Source organism: Chiloscyllium punctatum, chromosome 3 (assembly GCF_047496795.1).
Source record: "Chiloscyllium punctatum isolate Juve2018m chromosome 3, sChiPun1.3, whole genome shotgun sequence".
Taxonomy (NCBI): domain Eukaryota; kingdom Metazoa; phylum Chordata; class Chondrichthyes; order Orectolobiformes; family Hemiscylliidae; genus Chiloscyllium; species Chiloscyllium punctatum.
In genome coordinates this window covers 122,573,735-122,601,288 of record NC_092741.1, presented here as the reverse complement: position 1 = coordinate 122,601,288, position 27,554 = coordinate 122,573,735, and the positions used below count along the sequence as shown (strand labels likewise).

The 27,554-nt window shown below is 42.6% G+C and overlaps 1 protein-coding gene across 1 annotated transcript; it reads right to left on the bottom strand.

Moving 5' to 3' along the window:
* Window positions 1–3,943: 3,943 nt before the first annotated feature.
* On the bottom strand, window positions 3,944–27,350 carry LOC140454386 (cyclic GMP-AMP synthase-like). The gene is made up of 5 exons (XM_072549091.1): window positions 26,820–27,350; window positions 20,374–20,593; window positions 15,094–15,363; window positions 14,150–14,249; window positions 3,944–6,946 (listed from the first exon to the last, which is right to left on the bottom strand). Exons 1-5 carry the CDS (start codon window positions 27,348–27,350, stop codon window positions 6,598–6,600), a joined length of 1,470 nt encoding a protein of 489 aa, XP_072405192.1. The 3' UTR covers window positions 3,944–6,597.
* Between the last annotated feature and the right edge of the window lie 204 nt (window positions 27,351–27,554).

Genomic DNA, 27,554 nt, shown 5'->3' with positions numbered 1-27,554 from the left:
CTATGAGCTAAATGCTGAGAAATGGTGCTTGATGGCCAGCATGAGTGCAAAGGGCCTCTTTCTGTGCTGCAATACTCTGATTCTGCATGTGACTCCATTCCAACAGTAATGTGGTTAACTCTTAACTAACCTCTGAAATGGCCTAGCAAGATGATCAGTTCAAGGGCAAATGTGGAAGGGCATGGCCTTACCAGCATGTGTACATCCCATGAAAACATCAATAAAAAGACCATTTTGCTGCTGGCAGGTAGAACCAGGTGCTAGCATTTTTGTGTCTGCAGACAAAATTCTCAGCTAAGATCCCAACATTCCTTCGTGAACAGCAGTGCATCTCCCTGCAAGCAACATGGCTCAAGAGCTGATGACAGTGGCTAACATCTCAATCATCAATTTCAAGTTGAGAGAGGCTTCATAGACTCCAAGTTCAAAATGGGTTGTTGGAGACCTAGAGATGGCTATACCTAACTGTGTTTCTGACCCAATAGGCAGCTCGTGGATTCATGATCTGGAATAATTTTGCCCTTGAGGCGCACTCTTCCTGGCCCCTGTAAAGTGAATGGTTCAGTTTCAAAGAAGCAGACAAAAAGTCCATGTTGCCAAGAAAAGGTTGAGTTAACCACTTGCATGAGGTTGTGGATAAAAAGGAAACAAGAGGTTGAGAGATTAGGCCACATTATCTCAAAATTGGTGACAGTGAAGAAAACTGAGAATCCACTGATGGAAGCCTGGTGAGCCCGGGTTGCAGTCAGCAGTGAAGAAGCCTGAGAAGATGTGAACATGGATAAAATAAGCATACACGTTAGTTTAAGTATGATTGGATCGCATCGTCATATGTACTAACTTGGATTGTGAGATATACAAAGACGATTGGATAACAAAAGGAGTGAGTAAACTCAAATATATTGATTGATTAGATTAGATTCCCTACAGTGTGGAAACGCCCTTCGGGCCAACAAGTCCACACCAACCCTCCGAAGAGCAAACCACCCAAACCCATTCCCCTACATTTACCCCTGACTAATGCACTTAACACAATGGGCAATTTAGCATGACCAATTCATCTAACCTGCACATCTTTGGACTGTGGGAGGAAACCGGAGCATCCGGATGAAACCCATGTAGACACGGGGAGAATGCAAACTCCATACACACAGTTACCTGAGTCGAGAATAGAACCCGGGTCCCTGGCACTGTGAGGTAGCGGTGCTAACCACTATGCTGCCCCGTATTTATTGTTTGAAGGAATAGTCAATTGAAAGCTTGTTATCTGCAAAATTGGTGTAAAGTCTTTGTTCTTGTGATTAAAAATTTGAACTACCCCATCTTTGGATAGATACATCAACCGAGCATGCATGAATAAATATTTAAACAAGAAAACCGGAGTCTTGTCTGGTCTCGGAGGACACAAAGAGTAGAACACTTGTGGTTCTCAAGTCAGATTGTGAACCCCAGAAACAAACCTGTGCCTGAAGTGTTTGGTTAATGTCTGTGCCATTTTGTTGTTCGCCATTTCAGTGTTCACCATTATAATTTCAGTTGTCTACCTGTAATAAGTCCATGTTTATTTTCACAAATCCCTGATTTACATACCTACAGAAACCATTACAATTTTTTTTTCTTGCTAATCCAATTTCATGCTCGCTCTTTATCAATATCTTGGCCTCCTTCTGCTGTATTCAATAATTCTCCCAATCATAAGGCTAGCTTTTTTTTTAAACATAATTACCCTATTCCTTTGGTTGAATGCAATCTTTAACTCCTATTATGGTTTGTGCTGCATTTCCTGAGTTTGTTGTGCTTTAATGGACTGTTTGGTTGTTGCAAATTATACCTTAATTATTTAAATGCTAGTGATTCCTTGTATGCCATCATGATTTTTAATCTAGATGTTTAACCTACTTTAGCCAATTCATCATTTGTACAATTGAATTTGTTTTGTTTGGAATTAAATGTCTAGTTTCAGACTTAAGCAAATACTTTCAAACTCAATATAAAATGTATCACATGGTCACTCTTCCTTGGAGGCCCCTTGACCAAACTATTATTTTAATTCATTCACTGTTGAGGGTGTCACTTCTATGTCAACATTTATTGCCTATTCCTAATTGTCCAGAGGGCAGTTAAGAGTCAACCACATTACTATGGGTCTTGAGACATATTGGACCATACCAGCTAAGGATGGCACTTTCCTTCCCTAGAGGACATTAGTGAATCAGATGGGTTTTTCTGACAATTGACAATGGTCATCATTAGACTCTTAGGTCCAGATGTTTTTATATTGAATTCAAATTCCACCATTTTCCACGGAGGGATTCAGATCCAGATCCCCAGAACATTTCCTGGATCTCTGGATTAGCTGGGAGATAGTGAGGACTACAGAAGCTGGAGAAGTCAGAGCCAATAAAGGGTGATGCTGGAACAAGCATAGCTGATCAGGCAGCATCTGAGGAGCAAATGAGTGGATGTTTCAGGCATATCCCTTCTTCAGGACTGGAGTGGGGGAAGAGGTAGAGAAATGGGGGAGGAGTATGGGGCTAGGGCAAGGGTAGGTGGGATGGTGATAGATGGGCAAAGGTAGGAGGTGATTATGATGGGTCAGTGGGAAATGTGGAGTGAATAGGCAGAAAGGAAGATTATCAAGAGGGCGGAGCCGAGTCAAAGGGTTGGATCAGGGATGAGGTGGGGAGATTTGGAAACTGGTGAATTCAATGTTGAGGCTGTTTGATTATAGGCTCCCAAGGGGCAAGTTGAGATATTTCTCTTCCAGTTTGCAGATGGCCTTGTTTAGGCAATGGAGGATGCCCAAAATGGACACGTCATGGTGGGTGTGGGAGGGCGAGTTGAAATGAATGGCTACAGGAAGGTCGGGTTGGTTCGTGTATACGGACCAGAGATGTTCCTTCAACCATTCTGAAAATTTATGCTTGGTCTCTCCAATGTAGAGGAGACCACATCGAGAGCAATGGGTGCAGTAAATGATGTTTGCGATAATACCACGAGGCTGTTAATTAGCTTTTTCACTTCGCATTATTCCACAACTAAAATAGCCATTTCCTGGCTGCTTACCCAATACGCTCACCGAGAAGATTATCTTGTATACATTCCTTGACCAACTACTCCCCACAATTATTTTAAATTTAGTCTGCCAGTCCATATAAAGGTTTAAGTTCCTTATGATTACTGTATTACCATTGTTACATTGACTATCATGTTTTGATTTATATTCTACCCTGCCCTACCCTACAACTATTGCTAGAACGCCCATCCACCAGTCTTAACAATAACTGATACAAAGTCAAGGATGTAATATGTTCCATTTATTCATCACTAACAATTTACATAAAAACATGAAAGTTCCTCATTCGTTAATGGTAAACAATTTAGGGTTGAAATCTTCAGTTTATATAAACAAAGTGGCAAGATTGTAACAGAAGTGATGGTTGATCCCTGCTCCTTTTGGTTCTGAGAGACAAAATCTGCAGATGCTGGAATCCAAAGTAGACAGGTAGGTGGTTTGAAGAACACAGCAAGCCAGGCAGCACCATGAGGTGGAGAAGTCAACATTTTGGGTATAACCCTCCTTCAGGACTGGGGGTGGGTGTACAGCAAGCTGCAGATAAAAAGGGTGGTGAAGTCGGGATAAGTGAAGACAGGTAGAGGGTACAGCCCGGTTGGTCAATGGGAGGAATGAATCCTGTTGGTGGCAGGGAGCAGTGGATGGGATGGGGAGGGGCTGGGAAGGGAGTCAGGGGAATGGAAGGGAGGTTATTTGAAGTTAGAGAATTGAAAATAACCTCCCTTCCCATCCCCCGACTCCCTTCCAAGCCCTTCCTCCTCTCTTCAAATCCTCCCTGCCACCAACAGGATTCATTCCTCTCATTGACCAACCAGGCCGTACCCTTATCCTGTCTTCACCTACCCCCACTTCACCACCGTGCCCCTTTATCTTCAGCTCTGCCACTCTCACCCAGTCCCGAAGAAGGGTTACACCCAGAACATTGACTTCTCCACCTCCTGATGCTGCCTAGCTCGCTGTGTTCTTCCACCCTGCTGCTGGTCTCCTTTTTGGTTCTATAGTTTATATTAACAAATTAAAAAGTATAAAAGCATATTTTGGTGAATCCATTCTTATGGTAACATTGTTTTTCCAATACTGTGTAGAATACTGAACACTTTCAGGATATGTTACTTAAAGCTAAACCTGATAAATTCAATACAACAAACAGAAAGCAGGCTCTTTTCTATGGTTCACGGAGGTAGCTCAGGAAATTTGGATATTTATTTCTCAACCATCTTGTGTCAGAGATAAGAATCTGCATTATCTCAATATAAATTAATGACAGCAGTAACTACAATAGCATGATGAAAAACTGACAACTCAAAAGAAAATTTGTATCCTCCTTGAGGCCAGCTCTATAAAGGTTCAAAATATGCAAAAATCAACCACAATGGATCAGATGCCTGACAGGGATCACCAGGATGTATTTCCTCACCTCACAAACAGCAATGCTCTGGGAGGAAAAAGAAAACACTACAAAGACACTCAGAAGCTTGATGGCATTTGACATTAATGACTGAGAAGAGACTGCTTCCACTCATTCAAAATGGCAACACCACACTTTGGATCCTTCATGATGAAGCAAAATGCTTCAGAGAAATGGAAACAAATGCTGCACTCCAGGGTGCCACTAGAATGTCCTGCCCTATGTGCGTGTGAGTATCAGCCTGGTCAGTCACATGAAGATGCTCAGTAGAAACCTGCAACCCTGAATGGACATCATTGTCAAAGGACAGACAGCGATGTCCTTATGGAGTCATAGAGATGTACAGCGCGGAACAGACCCTTCAGTCTAACTCGCACATGCCAACCAGATATCCCAACTTAATCTAGTCCCATTTGTCAGCACTTGGCCCATACCTCTCTCAACCCTTCCTATATATACATATATGTGTACCCATCCAGATGCCTTTTAAATGCTGCAATTGTACCAGCCTCTACCACTTCCTCAGGCAGTTCATTCCATACATGTACCACCCTCTGCATGAAAACATTGCCCCTTGGGTGTCTTTTATATCTTACCCTTCTCACCCTGAACCCATGCCCTCTAGTTCTGGACTCCCCCACCCAAGGGAAAAGACCTTGTCTATTTATCCTATCCATGCCCCTCATGATTTTATAAACCTCTCTAAGGTCACCCCTCAACTTCCAACACCTCAGGGAAAACAGCTTATTCAGCCTCCCCCTATTGCTCAAATCCTTCTAAAATGGTCTAACCAACATCCTGCCAGCCGCAACATGACCTCCCAAATCTTAAAATCTATACTGTGACCAATAAAGGAAAGCATATCAAATACCGTTTTTTAAATGTTTTCATTATAATACCTTTGGTCCATAATTTGTATTCAGAATTGTTCATTGTAAACTAGTCACACTCATATTACATCCAGTGATGGCTCTGTTGGCCACAAAAACATAAAGTCATCATAGTCCCAGAGGACTGTTCTCTTGTTAGAGAGCGGCAACTGGTGGCTCAACTTGAGGGTCACCCTGGCTCAGGTGAGGGGTGAGGTTAAGAAGATGGGGCATTCATTGTATCTGCAGCCTGTGTGAGAATTGAACCAATGCAGTTAGCATCACTGTGCATTACAGATGCTGTCATCCAACCAATGAGCTAACCATGTCCATCCATATAGCTTCAGGTTTAATGCTAAGTATGGAAAGACAGATTTAACTGATTAACCAAGTTCATGCTCTTCTAAAAATGTGCCTGAAGTTCCTGCTGCACTGTTATGCTTGAACTTGCTTGTCTTTATATTAAATTCAATAGTTTGTGCATTTTTAAACCCCAGTAAATTAACCAAGTTGAGAGTAAAATTCCAGTGTTTGACCAAATTAGTTCAAAATGTATTGCATAAATCCATCAGATTCTCATTTCGTAGAACAAAGTGACATGTTACGCCAAAAGGATGTCATCCAACCCATTGTGCCCAAGTTGACTATTTGAAAAGAGTATCTAATTATTCCCATTCTGCTCTTTCACAACAGCCTGATAAATTTCTCCTTTTCAAGTAATTATTGTTTGAATATTTTGAGTAATTTCAAATATTGAAGCTGCTTCCACCACCATTTCATCAGCAGCACATTATAGATCAACTCATTGTGACAAAATGCAGTGCTCCCCTCTGGTTCTTTTGCCAGTTACCTTCAATCTGTCCCCCTCTGGTTACTGTCCCTCCTCTCAGCCTCTATCTCCTGAATCAGAAATATGTTATGAGGTAAACGCTGCTGTTAAAGCTCTCTTAACCCATTCTGCTATTGTGAGAATAATTCCACCTTGTTCAGTTTCTCTGCACAACTTGTGTCCCTCATCCAAAGCACTGTTCCTGTAAATCTCTGCACTCACTAAGGCTAACACAGTTCTCCAGCTTGAGGTGTAACCAGTGACTTACAAACATTTTGCATAGCTTCCTTACCTATGTGCTGTATTTGGTATGCATTTAGTTCAGGATTCCAGAGGTTCCTTTTAAACCAAACTTCTCAACTTCTCCTACCATCTATGTTTCTCTCAAACTGATTCATCAGTGACTGTTATGCAGTTAATTGGGCCTTCCGAAGATTGGAAAGTCATTCTTCCTTTCATATTCAATTAGACGCAACAGTGTTTCCCTGCATTTTGAACCAAATAAAGAAGGGTTAAAGAGATTATAGGTAGGAATGAAAAAATGAGGAAGGTTGGATGTCTTCAGGTGTTCGATGAAGTCATTCACCAGCTGAAGAAAGCAGGTATCAAGTTCTTCAAAAGGCCACAATTCATCTTTAGGTCTTTTGACACACGCATGTAGCAGCGTTGTTTTTGCATGGTATGAACAGACATTTGCCAGAATGCGAGGATTCTTCTCCTTAAGTTTTTGGATGAGATTTTTCAAAAGCTTCAGACAGGGCTTCCTGTGAAAAATTAAAGCAGTTTCATTTTTTCTGTGCAACTTTCTGCTCACCTTGACTTTGATTCCTCAAGTGGTATTTTCCCTCTTGCCTCACACGTAACCCACCATTCTTAATGGATCAGCCAGTGAGGATCCAGCTCCACCCAGATGGAGGGTCAAAGCGGAGTACTACCATCTGTACCCAAGGCAGCTAAAGAAGCCTAGCATCTGTGTTAGGTAAGTAGGTATAGGACTATACTGTACACGCTTATACCAAAATGACCCATGTCATGCTCTCACAATGGCTGAAAAACAAGATGGTGCAGCCTGTCCCAGCAGTAAAACACTAAATAGATGAGAAGAGATAAACAGGACAAACAGCCTGTTCCAGATAGTTTTGATAACAGCATGCCTACAAAACAAACAAGTGACAATTCGAAGAATAATTATCCCGGTGGATGAATAAACACCACGTGCAAGATACAGCATATTAACTCCCTAAGTAGCTGCCAGAACAACCAAAGTTACTTTGCAGTAATTAGTTTCCAGGAATACTTCAGAATATAAAAATAGGTTCCAGTTGAAGTCTCTTCAGAGAATCATATAGGTAGTTTCAACATATAGATACATGTAGCCAAAGCATAATATAAATATTAAGAGAAAAGCATTTAGACCTAGATGTGATGTTAACCAGCTTTAGGAAATGACTTCTCTTATGGTGTGAACAAAATAGATTGTTAACAGCCCATTAATCACGAAATGCTGACAGTAGAACTTTATACTTTATAACTTGAATTAATATTATAAATCTTATAGCAAGTAAGTTAAAATTGTCTTTTGTATTTGTACATATATAATTAGGACAGTGGGAAATACAATGAGTAACAGAATTGAAGCTGTCCTTGGAGATAAGCCAATCTGAGACAGACCGACGGAGTATAGCTTGTAACGTTGAACTGTGAATGAATAGGACGCATAGGAAGATTCCAAGGCCTAGAGATTATAGTACCTGTTAACACCATAAGATCTTGGGATCTGGGGCTGTCCGTAGGAAAGGCCATCATTGATGAAGTGTCTCATAGGATTGGGTATACAGAGTAAGGGGGAAGGACATAGTGACCACGTTTTATGTGATCATGATAACTCAATGTATAAAAATACTGCTTTTTACTGTAAAATCAGAGTTTGTCATTGATCTCTCTTCCAATCTAATCTAAAGATTAAGCAAATAATTAAGTTCCTATAGTGAAGCCAGATTCAGGAACAATCCTTTGGCCCTCTCCCTGCTTTAACTATTTTTTACTCAAATCAACATCTTCCACTTGCCTGAATGCTGCGTGCCTCCTGAAAATTTGTCGCCGGTCAGGGGGTTATGCTCCTACAGTAGGTAAATTACTTGAGATGATTCTGAAGGATAAGATATACGTATGTTGGAAAGACTGTGTTTGATTAGGTATAACCAGCATGGCTCTGTGCATGGGAGATCATGCCTATCAAATTTGTTAGAGTTATTTGATGAAGTGACCAGGAAGATTGATGAGGGCATGGTGGTAGGTGTTGTCTAATTGGACTTCAGTAAGACCTTTTAATAAGGTTCCACATGACCGGCTACTCTGAAAGGTTAGAGTCAAAAAGTACAGCAGGTCAAGTAGCATCCGAGGAGCAGAAGAGTTGACATTTCAGGCAAATGTCCTTCATCAGGAGTTTCAACGATTCTCCAGCATCTACAGTCTTTCTCCTACTCTGGAAGGTTAGATTGCTTAGAATCCAGGCAGAGCTGGCAAATTGGATATACAATTGGCTTGATGATAGGAACCAGAGAGTAAAAGTAAGAGAATGCTGATTGCTGATTGGAGGCCTGTGACGAGTGGTGTGTTTCAAGGGTAGGTGCTGGGCCCATTGCTGTTTTGTTATCTGTAGCAATGATTTGGATGAAAATATATAAGGTATGGTTAGTAAGTTTGCAGATGACACTAAAATAGGTAGGATCACAGACAATGAGGAACATTATCAGAAATTGCAACAGGATCTTGATCAGCTGGGAAAGTGGGGCAAGAAATGGTAAATGGACTTTAATATAGATAAGTGTGAGTTCTTGCATTTTGGAAAGTCATGGTGAATGGTAGGACCTTAAGGAGTGTAATGGAACAGAGGGACCTTACAGAGCATTGAGTATAGAAGTTGGCAAGTTATGTTGCAGTTACACTGGACATTGGTGAGGCCGCACTTGGAGTATTGTGTTCAGTTTTGGTCACCTTGCTGTAGAAAGGATATTATTAAATTGGAAAGAGTGCAAAAAAAATTTACAAGGACTCAACCATCTGAGTTTTAGGGAGAGGTTGGACAAGCTCAAACTTTTTTCTTTGGAGTGTAGGAGACTGAGGGGGCATCTTCAGTGTGCATAGATAGGTGAATGCAGTCAGTCTTTTTCCCCAGGGTTGGGGAATCGAGAAATAGAGGGCATCAGTTTAAGGTTAGAGGGGAAAGAATAAATGAGAACCTGAGGGACAACTTGTTTTACACACAGCGTGGTGTGCATATGGAATGAGCTACCAGCGGAAGTAGTTGAGGTGGATACATTAACAACATTTAAAAGGCATTTGAACAAATACATGGAAAGCAAAGATTTAGAAGGATATGGGCCAAGTGCAGGGAAATGGGGATGGACATTTTGGTCAGCATGTACCAGTTTGGGCTGAAGGGCCTGTCTCCGTGCTGTAGGACTCTATGGCTCTAATTGGATAGTAATGAGATTATAATTTTTAAAAAATTATTTAGAAATGAAGGAAAACCGATAAAAAGCAATTAATACACTAGATTTGTGCAAGGCTGACTTCAATGGAATGTGGCATTTATACATACAATCCATTTATGTATGTATGGAGCGTGAGCTCTTTTTGCCACAAAAATCCATGGACATCTAAACAGATGAAAACCATTATCTAAAGCTAAGAAGACATAAATTTAAAAAAAGCACAAATCTGGCAAAGGATCCCAAAACGGTGAAAATCACAAAAATAGAATATGAAAAGAAACTCACAATGAATTCAAACACAACACTTTTTTAACCACAAGAATGAGTGGCCAGAAAGCATTGAGCTGTGGAAAATAAACAATGGTAGATCTGTCAACAAAATTGTATCAGTATTTACAATAGAAAATCAGGTCAAACGGGCCGAAAAATCACTAAATCTAAAATTAAATCTTGGAGAGGAATAATCACAATTAATATAACAAAAACTTCAATGAAGAGAATAATGACAAGTCCCCACAGTGGATGGTTTCCACTCAGGTTTCTAAAAGAAGGAGGTGAGAACATTGCAGATATCCAAACCATAATCTTCCAAGTTTGCTTGATTCACGAAGTCTTCCTTTAGGAAAGTTGCGCATTACTCGGCTATTTTAAAAAGGTGGAAAGGAATACCAGAGAACTATAGATAAGCCTGAATAACGTTTATTGGGAAATTGCCAAAGTCTAAGTAAGAATTAGGGTGACTGAACACCTTGAAACCTTTCAGCTGGCCACAGATTCAGCATGAATTTGGAAAAGGTAGCTCATGTCTGGCTCACTCAATTGAATTTTTTGACCAGGTGACTAGTGACAAGTAGTGAAAATATATGAATGTAGAAAATAGGAGCAGAAGTAGAATTCCACCTCTTAAATCTGCTCTGCCATTCAAGAAGATTATGGCTAATCTGTTTGTTTCACATTCCATATTATCATCCAATTCAATAACTCTCACGACTCTTGCCTAACCAGAATCGATCCATCTCCATCTCAAAATATGCCCCTCCTCCCCCCGAGGGGCAGTTTTGAAGTCACACAACCCTCTGTGAGATGTCTTTATCGATTATAGAGTCATAGAGATGTACAGCACTAATTTTAGACGTGTCCCCTGGTTTTAGACTGACCTCCAACAGCATGTAGATCAGCATCTCCAACTTGTCACATTGTTCAAAATCTTATAAACTTTGTTTGCTCTGTACCACTTCCCTCATGATTGTAATTTTGCTAAGCTCCCCTCTCTCTTCCTTATTCACAAGTACTACTGGAAAGTTTTTGTATCCTCTGGATTGAAGGTGGAAGCAAATTATTTTATCTGCCATTTCATTATTATCCAAAACTCCTAATTTTCACTCTCTCTAGAAGATCCACATTCACTTCTCTCGTACTTTTCCTTTTTAAGTACCTGTAGGAAATCTTGGGACTGAATCCCATGTCTTCTGGCCAAGTGTCAGTTTCACCCAGTTTATTGAAGATTTCTCACTGTGGTGCTGAGCAAGGTCTCTCACCGTATCTTGCAAAACCTGTTCGTTAATTACCTACCCCTTGCCTATGGCACCTTTCTCACCCAGTTTCAGCCCCATCTTACCATTTGCTGTTTTTAGAAGACCACTGACCAGCAATCTGCCAAAAGACCACCATCCCCGGTGCCCATGCCCTATTTAAGAGGCTGCTGTGCTCCCACAGTACTGGCATCCAAAGTTGCTCTGCTCAGAAATGGACATTCATTTAGAAAATATCAGAGAAGGTGAAAATGGCACCACGATTCTCTGGTAGGGGCCTGGTGGTCTTTGTGGACAAGGTGTGCAGAGGACAGGAGATCACCAGGCTTGTCTGAGGGCATTACCCAGGTCACTGCCATCTCTGCAACCCACAGGGATGTTCAACAGGTCGGCGAGAAGATCTCTGCTCTGCCAGGGTAAGTGTCACACACCTCTCTCTCTTACCTCACACTCCCTCTATCTGCACCCAGCTCCCATCAAAGTCTGATGCACCATCACTCTCTCTATTCCCTACAACATCTTCCCTCCCTCATTCTCATCACCAGCACTAAGTATACATGGCCTCTCTACTACCTGTCTCCCAGGACACCTCACTGCCTTTGCGTCACCTGCACCAGCTGTGCCACTCACTTCCACCTCTCTCAAAACTTCCCTTTCTCTCCATCTAGATGAAGACAACTCACAATAAGTCGGAAAGGGCCCACATGATTGCAGAGGTACTCACTTGTGTCTTGCAGGTACCAGTGGGATGACCGTGTTCCTGGTAGAGAAACAGCCTGGACCAGGAGAAGCCATCTCTTCAATCTGTATGGAGGGAAGTATCACCCCCTGCTAGCTCAGATACCAACACCTCCAGGGAGAAAGTCACAATTTGAAAGTTTGGGAGCACAAGCTGGTGAGCACCTCACTTCAACAACTCCACTGCTGGTCAGGTAGCTGCTCACTGCCAGGCAGGAGAGGACCTTGTGGTGCGGGTAATCAGAGAATTTGTCCACATGCACAGGGAGGAGCAGGAAGCAGCGAATGGGTATGTGGGATGCTGCAGGAGTTCAGCTACACCGTGGGGGCCCAAGCGCCAAAAGTAAGCAATCATCTGGCTGACCCCATGCACATGTTAGAGAGCTGGATCCAGTAGTCTCAGGGTCTGCTGGAAAGGTGTACACATGTACATTCCATTGCCTCAGTCTTCAGGGGATCTGTGAGAGAGTCTAGGACCAGAGGGCGTAACCTCAAAATAAGGGACGTTTAAGACAGCATTTTTTTTCTCTCAGCGGGTAGTGTATGTATTAAATTTTTTACCACAGCAGGCTATTGAGGCTAGTCCATGAAGTATATTAAAGACTTAAACAGATTTTTAATCCATAAGGAATTCAAAAGTTACAGGGAAAATGCAGGAAAATAGAGTTGAGGAATATCAGATCGGGCATCCCTTGAATGGCACAGCATATTTGATGCACCAAATGGTCTATTAATGCTCTTACATTATAAGTTCTCTAGTTTGTACCAAAACACACTTAACTATGAGAAATTCTAAGAAATGTTTCTGGGTGTCATTAATATGGAGTTCCAGATAAGAGACCTAAAACTGAAGACAAATAACTGACATGATTAAGAAATTTGCAGGAAAGGTGGATTGACCATGCTAGAATTGCCCCATAGCGTCCAGGGCTGTGCAGGTATAGAAAGGCAAGTATCTAATTTGCACATAGGCAGTGGTATTATAAGCAGTATCTATATCCACAGATTAAGTGGATGGGTCTAACTTTGGTAAATGGATTTCAATGTAAGGATCTAAAAAGGATAGAACAGGCTATTTTCTAAATAGTTAGAAGTAAAAATAGTGACAGTGCAAAATATAGAGATAATAATCCAAAATGTTAATTTAGTGCTGGCCTTTCCATCCGAGCACGAGAACACAGGGAAGTCAAAATCTGTTTTTACAATACTCTGGTTAGAATATACCTGGAGTACTAGGAATGGTTTAGGACACTAAACCTTTGAAAGGATATATTGACTTTGAAATGAGTACAGGAAGAAAGTGCGGACTGCAGATGCTGGAGATCAGAGTTAAGAGTGTGGTGCTGGAAAAGCACAGCAGGTCAGGCAGCATTCAAGGAGCAGGAGAATCAACACTTCGGGCAAGAGCCCGTCATTAGAAATCAGAATTCATGATGAAGGGCTCTTGTCCAAAGTGTCGATTCTCCTGCATGGATGCTGCCTGACCTGTACTTTTCCAGCAGCACACTCTTGACTTTGAAATGAGTACAACCTAGTTTTGTTAGAATGATGTCTGAACCCCAAGGTTGAAATTATGAGGACAGATTTCACAGAGCTTGGTTGTATTCCCTGGAATTTAGAAGGTTAAGGGACGATTTGATTAAAGTTTTTAATATATTAAAGGGTAGATCAAACTGTTTCCACTGATTTGGGAGTCTAGAACTAGAGCGTACATATAACACCTGCGTTCAAAGCAGTAAAATTAGGAAACATCTCTGTACAAAAGAGTGGCAGAATTTTAGAACTCTCTTCTGCAAATGGCAAATGATGCTGGATCCGTTGTTAATTTTAAATCTGAGAATGATGGATTTTATTATTCAAAATTATTCAGGAGCATGAGGAGTTAGGTCACAGATCTACCACGATCTCACTGAAAGACAGATTAATCTCAACCTGAAAAACAACCTACTGCTATTCCTGTGTTTCTTATGATCCGCTCTGTCAAATCCTGCAGCTGATGACTCAACAAACCTCTGAAGTGTTTAATGAAGTCCCCAGAACCTAACATTTACCACGATCAAAGAACCTTAGCTGTTGAGAACTGTGATCAAAGTACCTTGGCTGTTGACATCACATGATTTGCTTCACTTAATACATGTGTGCTTCCCACTGTTCCTAACCAGATCAGTAACAGGCGACAGCAATGAGTGATAAGTCTCACCTGCAACATTTAGATGATCCATTTTCACAGCAAGTTTTTAAGCTGCCATGGTTCAGGAGCATCATCTTCTCAATATGTGAGAATGAAATCCGCCACACTTCTGTAATGATTAAAACTTAATCAAAAATAGTGAAAAGCTCAGGCTTCAATCAGAAAGCAGTATTAATTGTGCCATTAATTGTGCTTCCTGCTTCACTATTCATTTCCCTGCAATCTGGTTTGTGAATTCCAGTATAAGGCTTCATGCAACCAGATCCTCCTCCAATAGATTTCTGGCTTTTGACATTCCTGTTGTGATTATGCAGAGGTGCAATAGCACGCCACCAAATCAGAACGAAATGGTGGCTCAGTGGTTTGTACTGCTGCCTCACAGCGCCAAGGACAAAGGCTCGATTCCAGCCTTGGGCGACTATCTGTGTGAGGTTTGCACATTCTTCCTGTCTCTGTGTGGGTTTCCTCCAGGTGCTCATGTTTCTACCCACAGTCCAACGATGTGCAGGTTAGCCAAAGGAAATGCAGGGTTATCGGGATGTTGTGGGGGAGGGTGTTGGCACTGGGTCTGGGTGGGCTGCTCTTCAGAGGGTCAGTGTGGACTCAATGGGTCGAATGGCTTGCTTCCACACTGTTGGGATTCTGTGAAAATACAGCTCCAGATTCAGAATTCTTTTGGCTGGTTTTTGCTAGAATTGCTTGTGAAGAGGAAATTCTCTGACCTCCCCTACTGGTTTTGTAAGGATTTTTTCTTTGGAAACCTAATTTCCATACTTAAGAGTTTTTGGTTAAGTTATGGTAGGGAGAGTAAGATCTGAAGAAACTGTCCCACTTAATCCTTAACCATTTAGTAACATTAATTCGTGTAAGTACAGAAAATGTTGTGTATATGGCAATTATGTACAAGAGAAGATGGTGTATTGGGTGTATGTATGGATGTAAAGGTAAGTTACCTTTCTGTGATTGACTGCGTGTTCCTTGTGCCAGGTTAAGTGGATGCTTTGGTACAAGGTAAAACGGCTTCATTCTGAATTCTTTCCTGACTTTCTTTCCCAGCCAATCTCCAATCTTTAGACCATCAGTGGTGCTGCTAGGCCAGCTCTGTGAATGAACCTCCAGGGCCAAAACCATGTCCAGTGAGATTGGCCCATATTCCTTGTCCTCAATCTGAAGGGTCACAGCAGGACATCCTGGCTTTCTTCTTTCCAATTTTATATTGTATTCTGTCAAACAGGAGTTTAAAAGGAGTAAGTGTTCTAACCAGTGGAGTATGATAAATAATTATAATAATCCTCAATAATTGCAGAGTAAAGGATTTGGACCACGAGCACAAAAGATTTACTAGCTTTAAAGGTTGCTCCTCCCAAGTAAATTGTTAATGGTCAACAGGAAGAAGCCAACCAAAGGTGAAGTGGCTATTCCCACAGAATAGGAAGAGACCATTCCACCATCCAAATAAATTATGGTAGATCTAGGCACCAGAACATCATTTACGTGTCCCTTATTCATATCTTTTGACATTAATATCCAACAATAATCCTTCAATCTCACTCTTGAAAATTTCAATTGACTCCTCACGTGCACCCTTTTGGTGCAGAAAATTTCACACTTTGTGTAATTTTGGTGGATGTGACACAAAAGTGTTTAAAATGAAAACCAGCCACCCAGAGCTGGTTGAATATCAAACTGTACCATTTTGGCAAACTTCGAATTTTTCAACATTCTGCCAAATGCGGAATTTTATTTTACCCCTGGAAACAATTTTCTGCCTCTCCATAGTTGTTGGCACATTCAACCTTGGTCTAAGGTTTTCACTTGATTACTGAAGTCCAAGCTGCCTGAGAAACAATCTGAATGCCAGAGTAGAGCCTCACCGCAGCTCAGTCAATCCACCATGAGGGCGCACTTAGCAACTGGCTACCTTGTGAGGTTACTGGGAGCGACATGTGTACTCTCATGTGTTCCTACCTTTAATTTGCGGTTATGTCACAGGACGTTAATTGTGCAAGAACTATACTGCCATCTCTTCCATTTCAAGTGAGGGAGCATTTAACAACATTCACTCAGTGCGAGGGAACACAGTACCTCCCAGAGTTCACACTTGCACAATTTTAGTATTCCTCTTGATTTTTCACTCCACTGTTTTGGATGCATTCAGACACAAGTGCTGCTGGAAATGGACTGTAGCTTTCTGATGCCATTCTGGAGTTAAACATGCATGGTGGATAATTTTATTGCATCATTTCTTTCAGGCACACAAGTGGCAACTGGTATTTCATCCAAATAATGTATTTTTGAGGACTGCAGCACAAGGGCACAGAAAACAAATAGTAAAATTCATAAAAGTTCAGAGGGACAAAGGGAACTTCTGATTATGCCTATAATGCACTCACTGTAGGAGGACAGATTTAAAAAAGGTGAAGATGGTTTATGGAGTATGAAAGTGGCCATGGTCTACAGCATACCAATAGAGATCATGTTGGAACTTTATAAAACACTAGAAGCTGTGAAAGGGACACACACACTCTAAGATGTAGGCAGGTTAGTTGAGTTAGTTGAGAGGAACTGGGGTATATTCATATAAGTATTCCAGAAAGTTAACATGTTGGTACAGCAAACAGTTAACAAGTGAATATAGTATGTTGATGTTTATTGAATGGGGGTTGGAGTATAAAAATAAGTTGTGCTAAAATTGTACAGGGCTATGAAACCACAACAAGAGGTTGAATGCATTCATGGCTTCCATATCTAAACAAGGATGTATTTGCATTGGAAGCAGTACAACCAACATTCACTAGATTGGTCCCTGAGATAAGAAGGACACTATGATAAGGCTGAGTACATTTGTGTAAAGACTGTATCTTTTTTATTTTTCTGTTTCCAATTGTACATTGAAATGGAAAAAGCACTGGTTTAAAAGCTAAGGATTGTTGACTGATTGCATTTTTTTAAAAAAAAAAGCAGGTTAACTGTCATTTATTATAAGTACAATTTACACAGCTGTTTGTTCATGCAATGGGTAAAGCCGATTTATAGACAAGCTGCAGCCGAGGGGTATATATGAACTGAGCTTCAACCACAACTAAGTCGATAGGTTTGTGGTATGGTGACCCATTCTCAATGGCAAAGGCTTGGTCCCTGCCAATAACTGGCTTCCAGGCAGCTGAATAGCTTATGGTGTGAATGTTTGAGGAAGAAGTTACTGACCTCTGAAAGATAAGGAGCTGTTCCTGCTCTCTGCGGTAAAAACCACCTCACGCCTGAAGAAAGCCAGTTTATTTTTCCCTCATAATTTGCTCTAAGCTATGGCTGTTAAATACTAGGTCAGAAATTTTTATAAATGTTTAACCAACTCTTCTGTGCCTCCTGCAAGCAAGTGAAAGTACCTGGAGAAGGAGGATTCAAGGAGCAGCAAGTCCTGACAAGGGAAAAAAATTGTCTGTGAACCTTGTGAAAAGGAACCATTGAGCTGCCTTCCCAGTCTTCCCTTCTATCCATAACACCCTTTTTTTTTTCCTGTCTGTGTCTGCCTATATATGTGTAAGGGGCAGTTTATAAGAGGTTAAAGTTTTAACTAGGGAAGTTATTTGTCAATCGTTCATAATTGTTTATCCATTCTTAGAATCTATTTATTCAATATTAATAGAAATTCTTGTTAAGTGCAGAAATCCGGCCATGCTTTGTGTCAGTCTGGGTGTGAAAGTTAGGTAAACTGAGAAATTCTGTGTTATTTTTTAAATCTTTAACATATGTGACCACTCCAGGTATAGCAGGGCTTGATTTCCAGTGAGCTACTCATCCAGAAGAAACTCTTTTTTTTTCGATTATTTTGAGCAGTTTGGCTGGAAATTGTCTTAAATCACCAGCAAACATACAGAAGAAAATGCTCTCTCATAATAACAACAGCTCTATTCACAATACAGACAAAGTGTTCTCTCCAATGATACGGAGGCTGTGAATTTTCCTTTTGTCATTTCAGCAACTTATGTATATTGATACTGTCAGGATAAAAATTCCTGACCCAAACATTCACCAAGGTATTCCTCTTAAGGAAGTGATAATTATTTATTTGTCACATTAATCACTTGAGGAAGTGGCCTCAAAGCATTTGGATTTTACTGCAGATAACAATGCCTTAATTTTCCAGTCCCTCGTGATTCAGTAAGTTTGCCATTGTCTGAGATTTTTAGAACTTTTTTGTATTTGCCCATGAATTTTCATACTTTTTTTTCTATCAACCATTCTTATCCCTTTATTCATAACAGGAAGTTCCATGATCCAGAAGAGCATAAGAAGTAAGAGCAGGAGTAGGCCATTGAGCCCCTCAAGCCTGCCCTGCTACTCTATAAGATCATGACTGACCTGTCGTAGGCCCCACTTCCTCATTGCCCTCAAGCTTAAGCCTGAAACATAGACGCTGCTTCTCCTCTGATGCTGCTTGACCTGCTGTGCTTTTCCAGTGCCACACTTTTAGAATCAAAGTTTAGACCAATTGCAGTACATTGAGGCTCCTGCTAATACTAAGGATAAAGAGGAACCAAAATTATCCAGAACGTTTTCCTTTTTTCCGTCCTGTGGAGAAATGTGAATTAGCCATACTAAGTTGCCCATGGCATTGGGTGCATTATTCGGGGGTGGGTGTGGGTGGGTTGCTCTTTGGAGGGTCCATGTGGATAGGCCGAAGGGCCTGTTTCCATACTGTAGAGTATCTATCTAAACTCCTTGGTATTTCAGAAATCTACCTAACTCCCCTTCAATTTCTGTGCTCTCACCTCCACAGCTCTCTGGAGAAGAGAAAATTATAGAATGCACTTCTTTCTACAAGAAATATATTTGAATTTCAGTTTTACATGGGTATCCCCTGATTCTGTTAGTATGCCCCCTAGTCTGAGATTCCCGCACGGATGGAGACATCTTCTCAAAACCTTCAGTATCGAGCCCCCTCAGAATTTTGTTTCAATATGATCACCCCTCATTCTTCTAAACTCTGATGAATGAAGGCTTCACCTATTTAACCATTCTTGATCAATCAACTCCTTCATCAAAGGAATCAGCCTAATTAGATCCTCTAGAACTACCCCAGTGCAGTTCTGTGGTATTTCAGCAGTTATGTCTTTCTCACCTGAAAAAGGCCCATTTGTCCTGACTCTGTTTTCTATGTATTATCAAACCCTCAATCCATGATATTAATTATCCCCAATACTGAGCTCTATCTTGTGCAGTAATCTTTTATGTGGCATCTTTTCAAACACTATCTGGAAATCCATCTACCTTGGTTCCTCATTATCAACTATAGCACAAAAAGCAATAGGAGAGTCGGCCTTCTTTCCCCATCAGGCCTGCTCTACCATTCACTAGGATCATGGCTGCTCTGACCACATCAACTTTCCTGCAAACTGTAAGCATAGATTCTTGATCAGTAGGGAAATCAATCTATCTCAACCTTAAATATATACAAGGATCTTTCAAAACCAGGATCATCCTTGTGAACCTTCACTGAACTGCTTCCAATGAAAGTTTTCTTTGAAAATAAGGGGACCAAAACTGCTCACTGTACTGCAGATGTGGTCTCACCATTTGCAGTAAGACTTCCCTATTCCTGTACTCTAAACCTCTTGAAACTTCATATTTTCCCATATTATACTCCATTTGTCAACTTCTTGCATTTACTTAACCTATTGACTTGTTGCACTTGTTATATCTTCAAAAGCCTGTATCAAGTTTATCAAACATGATTTCCCTTTGACAAACCCAGTTACCTCCGGTTGCATTAAGCCTTCCCAAATATTCTGCTGCTACTTAACAACTGTCTCTAGCATTTCTCCAATGACCGATGTTCAGCTTCCTGGCCTGTTGTTTCTGTATCTCTCCTTTCATGAACAGGAGTGTCACATGAGCATTTTCCAATCCACAGGAACCCTCCAAGAATCCAGTGAATTCTGTAATATTCTGGCTAATTCATCCATTACCTTTTCAGCTATTTCCCGTATCTTCATACATGGGCTGAGTTATTTGAGCCCAGTCAGTGTGGTAGAGCCCCCTGAACTTAGGAGAAGGTAAACCACTCATTCAGTTATCCACTGCAGCCACCATTAGTATGTTGGATAAGGATTGGATGGGTGCCTGTTCTGATTTCAACGCATGGTGAAAAACACAATGACCAATTTTGCTTAGCAGGAGCCACCCTATATTGGAGGAAGGTGTAAATTATATGACCACAACCTAATACCAACCTGACAGAGTTTTTGCCCCTTCTTTGATGAGTTTCCTGAGGTGACAGATCATTTCTTCAGCTGATAGTGTGTCATTGCAAACAAACTGACTGAGGGGGTTGGCACCTGGATTTCTCTTAAATATCACTTGGTAGAAAGCACCTTCAGCATCCACTTCCAGAAACTCAATTCTTTTAATAGGGATGACGATCATTATGTCAAATTCATTTGGTTCTGAAATCTGCAGAGACCAAAAGTAAAATGCTGAAATAAAGATGATCCCATCACAAGCTGATTGCCCGCGCGCACACACACTCACACATGTTCTCTCTCTCTCGCTCTCTCACACACACATTTTCTCTCACACACACATTTTCTCTCTCTCTCTCACACACACACAAAACTCACTGGGCTCTGTATTCAACAAATAGTTTTCTGTTTTTAGCACCACCTCCAACATGATCCCAACACTAAACCCATCTCCCCACTCCAGCCATTTTAGATTGAGATAAAAAGGAATTTCTTACTCAAAGGGTTACGAATCTTGGAATTCTCTGCCCCACATGGTTGTGAATGTTTAGTTTTTAGACTGAGATTGATTGGATTTCTGAAAGTAAGGGCGTCAGGAGGGAAGGTAAAATGAACCTGGTGTCAAAGTTCACCTCTGATCTTAGCAAATAGCTCAGGTCCAAGAAGCTTTATTCCTGACCCCAACTTCTATTTCTTATGTTTTTATGAAAGGCACCAACTCCTGTGCAACATCTGAACAAGTGTTCCATTACCTCTAGCACTTGTTCCTCCCCATGCACCCTCCCCTGAGACCAGCCTATGGAATGCCTACCTTTCTACCCTGGACCCCAGAGACTGTTTCCATCCAATTACATCCTCCAACCTTAAAAACTTCCCTTGAGTAGTATTCTCCTTCTGTTAGAAGATCTCTTGCCTTCCTTTTTTTGGGTTTCCACAACATCATTGCATAGTGTTTCAAAATCTCCATGTTGGAGGGTGCTTCTATGTCTGATCTTTGTTGGATGAGCTACACCCTTACTCTAGCATCATAAATGATTTAATTTATGGAGGAATCTGGTCTGCATGTCTGACAGTTGGTAATTGCTATGTATCAATACTGCAGTAGGTATCCTCGGTCTCTGAAATGATAAACCTTACATTGTTCATTCATGTGACAAATAAATTTGTGTAAAAAGGCTGAAACACAGTTACGACGCATCCGTGAATACTTTGTTTTTATTTCAGACTTACAGCATCTGCAGTAGTTTGCTTTTAGTCGAGCACTTGCTTACATATTGGTTAACTTCGTTATGAGATTTGAAAGGAGTCTTTGCTCAGACATAGTGAGGTATGGCATGGCAACAAACTGGGAAAGAGAACATTTAACACTTTCATCACTAAGCTTTATTGTTATTTGGATGTATCCAGCTCACAAAGACTTAGCAAAATTTGCTATCATTATTTAAGATGTGGAGGTGCTGGTGTTGGACTGGGGCAGGCAAGTTAAAAATCACACAACACCAGGTTATAGTCCAACAGGTTTATTTGGAAGCACTAGCTTTCAGAGCACTGCTACTTCATCAGGTAGCTGTGGAGCAGGATGTTAAGACAGACTTTATAGCCAAAGATCACAGTGTCATGCAATAGTGAAGAAGGTGTTTGGTATGCTTTCCTTTATTGGTCAGAGCATTGAGTACAGGAGTTGGGAGGTCATGTTGCGGCTGTACAGGATATTGGTTAGGCCACTGTTGAAATATTGCATGCAATTCTGGTCTCCTTCACATCAGAAAGATGTTGTGTGTTGTGGAAATTAAATCGTCTTGACTCAATTATTAGCAAGAGCAAAGAAAGGATCTTTATTTTAAATCCTGAAGGATTGACTCATTACATTAAGCCAGATGCCTCAATGCAAAGAGCCCTGAACATTATACAGATGCTTGCCTTATAGTGTTCCTTATCACACACTCAAGGGCAGAGACTGTGGGAAACTCAAGTTGTTATCCTCTCATCTCCTGGTCCTAGACATACCAATTCTTCAGCTTTCGCTGAGTTCGACTATCGCAAGGTCGAGTTGAATGTTTACAGAATTCAAACAGAGACAAGCTGGCTGCAGACCTTCATCAAAGCGTCGTTTACAAAGCTCAGTACAGCATTGAATTGAAGAAAAGCATTTCTTTTAAATTTCACAGTAAATGGATAATTTTCCATTACATTGTGAGGCTTGAAAGAGTTCAGAAAAGATTACAAGGATGTTTCCAGGGTTGGAAGATTTGAGCTATAGGGAGAGGCTGAACAGGCTGGGGCTGTTTCCCTGAAGCATCGGAGACTGAGGGGTGACCTTATGGAAGTTTACAAAATTATGAGGGGCATGGATAGGATAAATAGTATTTTCCCTGGGGTGGGAGAGTCCAGAAGTAGAGGGCATAGGTTTAGGGTGAGAGGGGAAAGATATAAAAGACCTAAGGGGCAACTTTTTCATGCAAAGGGTGGTACAGTTGCAACATTTAAAAGGCATTTGGATGGGTATATGAATAGGAAGGGTTTGGCTGGATATGGGCTGGGTGCTGGCATGTGGGACTAGATTGGGTTGGGATATCTGGTTGGCATGGACGGGTTAGACCGAAGAGTCTGTTTCCATGCTGTGACTCTATAACTGAAACAATATATTGAACAAACTTGTTTCAGTTGCATGACACTGATCTTTTGCTACAAATTCTGTGTCTTATGATGCTGCTTCATGGCTATCTGATGAAGGAACAGCGCTCTGAAAGCTAGTATTTCCTAATAAGCCTGTTGGACTATAACTTAGTGTTGTGTGATTTTTAACTTAGGCATGTTACTGACATGAGCTGAGGACCGACTCAGAATGAGAAACTTGCTGACATTTGGCAGGTTGCACAATCTCAGAATACTTTAACCATCTAATTAACTATCTAATTAACTATCTAGGACCCACCTACCATAGCACAGGATCTAGGTCACCCCTCTCCAGGGTCACACTGTGAACACCATCAGGGAGATGACAACCTAGTGATATTATTCAGTAACTCAGTTGATGTGTTCTGGGAACCTGGGTTCAAAAGCCCACCACAACAAATGGTGAAATTTGAAATCAATTTAAAAAATCTGGAATTAATGATGACCGTGAAACCATTGTCAATTATCCAGGAAAAATCCCATCTGTCTCGCTAATGTCCTTAAAGGAAGGAAATCTGCCATCCTCACTTGGTCTGGCCTACTTGTGACTGACTCTCAACTGTCCTCTGAAATGACCTAACAAGCCATTCAGTTGGGCATAGCTGCTAGACTGGATCTGCAGCAGGTGGTGTGGGAAAGCATATATGTCCTCATCCTTACCAATCTGCTGACTGTAGTTGCATCTGTCCATGACAGTATCAGTAAGAGTGACCACTGCACAGTCCTTGTGAAGACTCCAGTTCTGTGTTCACAGTGAGAAATCACTCATGTTGTGTGGCACTATCACTGGGCTACGTGGGGTAGATTTCAAACAGATCTCACAGCTGAGGGTCATTATCAGCAGCAGAATTGTACTCCAGCACAATCTCCAACCTCATGGCCCAACTCAACCATTACCACCAAGCCAGGGGATCAACCCGGTTCAATGGAGAGTGCAGGAGGGCATGCCAGGAGCAGTACCAGGCATACCTAAAACTGAGGTATCAACCTGGTATAGCTAGCTAGGACTACTTGCAACACAACAGTATAAACAGAGACAGACAGCAATCCCACAATCAACAGATTAGATCTAAGCTCTGCAGTTCTGCCACATCCAGTCGTGAATGGTGGTGGATAATTAAACAACTAATTGGAGAAGGAAACTCCAGAAATATTCCTATCCTCAATGACGGAACATCCTAATACATCAGTGCAAAAGATAATACTGAAGCATTTGCAGCAATCTTCAGTCAGAAGGACCAAATGGATGATTTGTCTAAGCCTCCTGCAGGGGTCCCCAGCATCACAGATACCAGGCTTTAGCCAATTCAATTCACTCCATATGGGATCAAGAAACTGGTGGAGACACTGGATATTGCAAAGGCTATGGGCCCTGACATCATTCCAGCAATATTACTGAAAACTTGTGCTCCAGAACTTGCTGGTCCCTCAGCAGAGCTCTTCTCTTCAATCCGATAATGTGGAAAATTGCTCAGGTTTGTCATGTAGAGAAAAAACAGGACAAATCCAACTCCGCCAAATAATGCCCCATCAGTCTACCCTCATTCATCAGTAAAATGATGCATCAACAATGCTATTATGAAGCACCTGCTCAGCAGTAATGTGCTCAGTGACACCCAGCCAGGGCCACTCAGCTCCTGACCTCATTACAGCCTTGGTTCAAACATGGACAAAAGAGCTGAATTCCAGAGGGAAGGTGATAATGACAGCTTTTGACATCAAGGCTGCATTTGACTGAGTATGGCATCAAGGAGCCCCAGCAAAACTGGAATCAATGGGAATCCAGGGATAAATTCTCCAACCCTAAGTTGGGGGTTATACCTGGTGCATAGGAGGATGGTCATGTGTTGGAGGTTAATCATCACAGCTCCAGGGCAACTCTGCAGGAATTCCTCAAGGTCATGTCAGAGGCCCAACTATCTATAGCTGCTGCATCAATATTTCCGTCCATCTTAAGTGGGAATGTTCACCGATAATTGCATCTGTGACTCCTCAGATACTGAAGCAGTCAATGTTCAAATCTGGACAACAGGCCAGGCTTGGGCTGACAAGTGGCAAGTAACATTCATGACACACAAATGCCAGGCAATAGTTATCTCCAATAACAGGCAATTAACTATCACCCCTTCACAGTCAATCGTGTTCCCATCATTGAATGCCCCTCTATCTACATGCTGAGGGTTACCATTCACCAGAAACTCAACTGGACATATCTCATAAACAAGAGTAGTTCACAGATTAGGAATAGTGCTGCAAGAAACGTATCGCCTGACTCCCCAAAGTCTGTCCACCATCTGCAAGACTCAAGTCAGGAGTGTGATGAAATACTCCCCCAGTGGCTGGATGGGTGCAGCTCCAACAACACTCCAGAAACTTGACACCATTCAAACAAAGCAGCTCACCTGATTGCCATAGATTCACAAACGCTAAGTAGTAGCAGTGTGTACTATCTTCAAAATACATTGCAGAAATTCATCAAAGATCCTTACACGTCCAACGAGTGAATGAAAATAAAATCTCTCCTCCGGGGCCATTCACTGACCACCATTATCCCTTTACTGGGGTCACTCTGACCATTGAAACCCACCACCTCCTCCCTAGGGACAGTCTGATCACCGACAATCCCCTCCCTGGGGACACTCTCTGACCACTGACAAACCCCTACCTGAGGACACTCTGATCACTGAAAAACCCCTCCCTGGGGACACTGTCACTAACAACCCCCTCCCTGGGGACACTCTGTCACCGACAACCCCCTCCCTGGGGACATTCTCTGATCACTGACAAACCCGTCCACTCTCTGACCACCGACAAGCCCCTGCCTATGCATACACTCTGTTACCGACAACCCCCTCCCTGGGGACACTCTGTTACCGACAACCCCCTCTCTGGGGACACTCTGTTACCGACAACCCCCTCTCTGGGGACTCTCTCTGGAACTAACAAACCTTCCCCTCGATGGGGACACACTGTCACCCACAACCCCCTCCCTGGGCACACCATCTGAGCAGGGCCGGCTATTCTGCAGCTTTCCTCCAATCTCCCGCCACTGCAGCTGCTCCAGTGCTACAGGGAGGGATCCTGTCATTTGGAGGGATAGGGTGATGGTTGGTGGTGTTGGGGAGGGGGAGGGGGGATGCGAGGGTGAAAGGGTGGAGCTTGAGAGAGAGATGGGGTCAGTGAATGGAGAGGAGATCCCAAATTCACTCTCAAACCTGCCCGCAGCTTGCTGAGGTCTCACATTAAAGCCCGGTGGGTGGGGGTAAGGTGACTCATGCCCCCAAAGCCTCACCCACCAGCCCCTCTTCCCACCCCCAGATCTCCCTGTACCTTGAGCGAAAAGTTTGCCATTTGCTCGGAGCTGACAGGTCCCACAGAGGAGGAGGAGGCAGAAGGATAGAGCAGGGGTGCCCCACGCACCTTCTGAGGGCCAGCAGCAAAACAGAATGGACAGGAGAAACGTGCAGTCGATAAAGCCCAGAGAAGGTCCTACTTTGACCACCCTGCAGCTCTCGGCAGGCGGAAAAAAGGGGACAAACAAAGGTTCACACAAGTTGCTCCGAGAGGGGAGATCCACCTGAAGGGAGCAGGTTCCTTGGTCAGGTTCCCTGGGGCTGACCGAGACACTTCCCCCGCAGATCATCTCCCAAACACGGAGGAAATGAAAGTAAAAGCGCAATCAGAGGGTAGGAAATATCTGGGAGAGGGTGGGAAAAGAGGGTGGAAACCAGCGGATGAATTAAAAAAAAGAATTTATTAACCTTCACGTTCTCGTAGTAGCTGCCGCTCGATAACTTTTCCATGTCAGTGAAACAACCTCCAGATTCCTTCCTGATGTACCGCAGTAAGTGATCCACCACTTCATTGACCTGTCTCGATGCCCGGGATTTCTGCACCGACTTGATCCTCAGGTTTTCCACCACATTCCGCAGCACTTTGTTCAGCTCCGCGGCCCTTCTGCCGCCGGGGACATTGCTGCTATCCCCGGCAGCCGCCCTCCCCTTCCCCCGGACCCCGCTGCCCGTCCTCCTGCCGTCCCCCGCCTTACTGCCCCCGCTCTTGCCCACACCCCCCCCGGGGCTGCCGCTGTTCTTCAGGCGGGTTGCTGCGGGACTGTTGCTCTCCCGCAGTACCTCCTCCTTGGATCCTCTCCCCGCCCGGCCTTTCGGGCCGCCGGCGGCCGCTCGGCCCGAGCAGCCTGGTTTCCCTGCGTTCCCGCTGCCGACCCCCTTGGCCCTGGCTCCAGCTCCGGAGCTCGTTCCCGCTCGGCCCGGCGCCTTCCTCTGGCTCATCGCTCACTCGGAAACTGCAAACCGACTTTACGCACGATCTTCAAAACTATCAGCAGCCAGAAACGAAACCTGGTTTGGTTTCCCGCCCCCGAAACCTGGGGGAAATCCCGCGTCTCTTCACCCGGCTCACACTCCCATTCCTACACCCACTCCCTGCTCACACTCCCATTCTTACACCCACTCCCTGCTCACACTCATTCCCTG

What these genes read in the sequence shown, in the direction of transcription:
- LOC140454386 (XM_072549091.1), bottom strand. Translation starts at nt 27,350, where the DNA reads ATGAGCCAGAGGAAGGCGCCGGGCCGAGCGGGAACGAGCTCCGGAGCT. An exon ending in GCTACTACGAGAACGTGAAG is followed by an intron (nt 20,594 to 26,819) that starts GTTAATAAATTC and finishes TGGTCTCTGCAG; the next exon opens with ATTTCAGAACCAAATGAATT. An exon ending in GGATCATCTAAATGTTGCAG is followed by an intron (nt 6,947 to 14,149) that starts GTGAGACTTATC and finishes AATTTTTCACAG; the next exon opens with GAAGCCCTGTCTGAAGCTTT.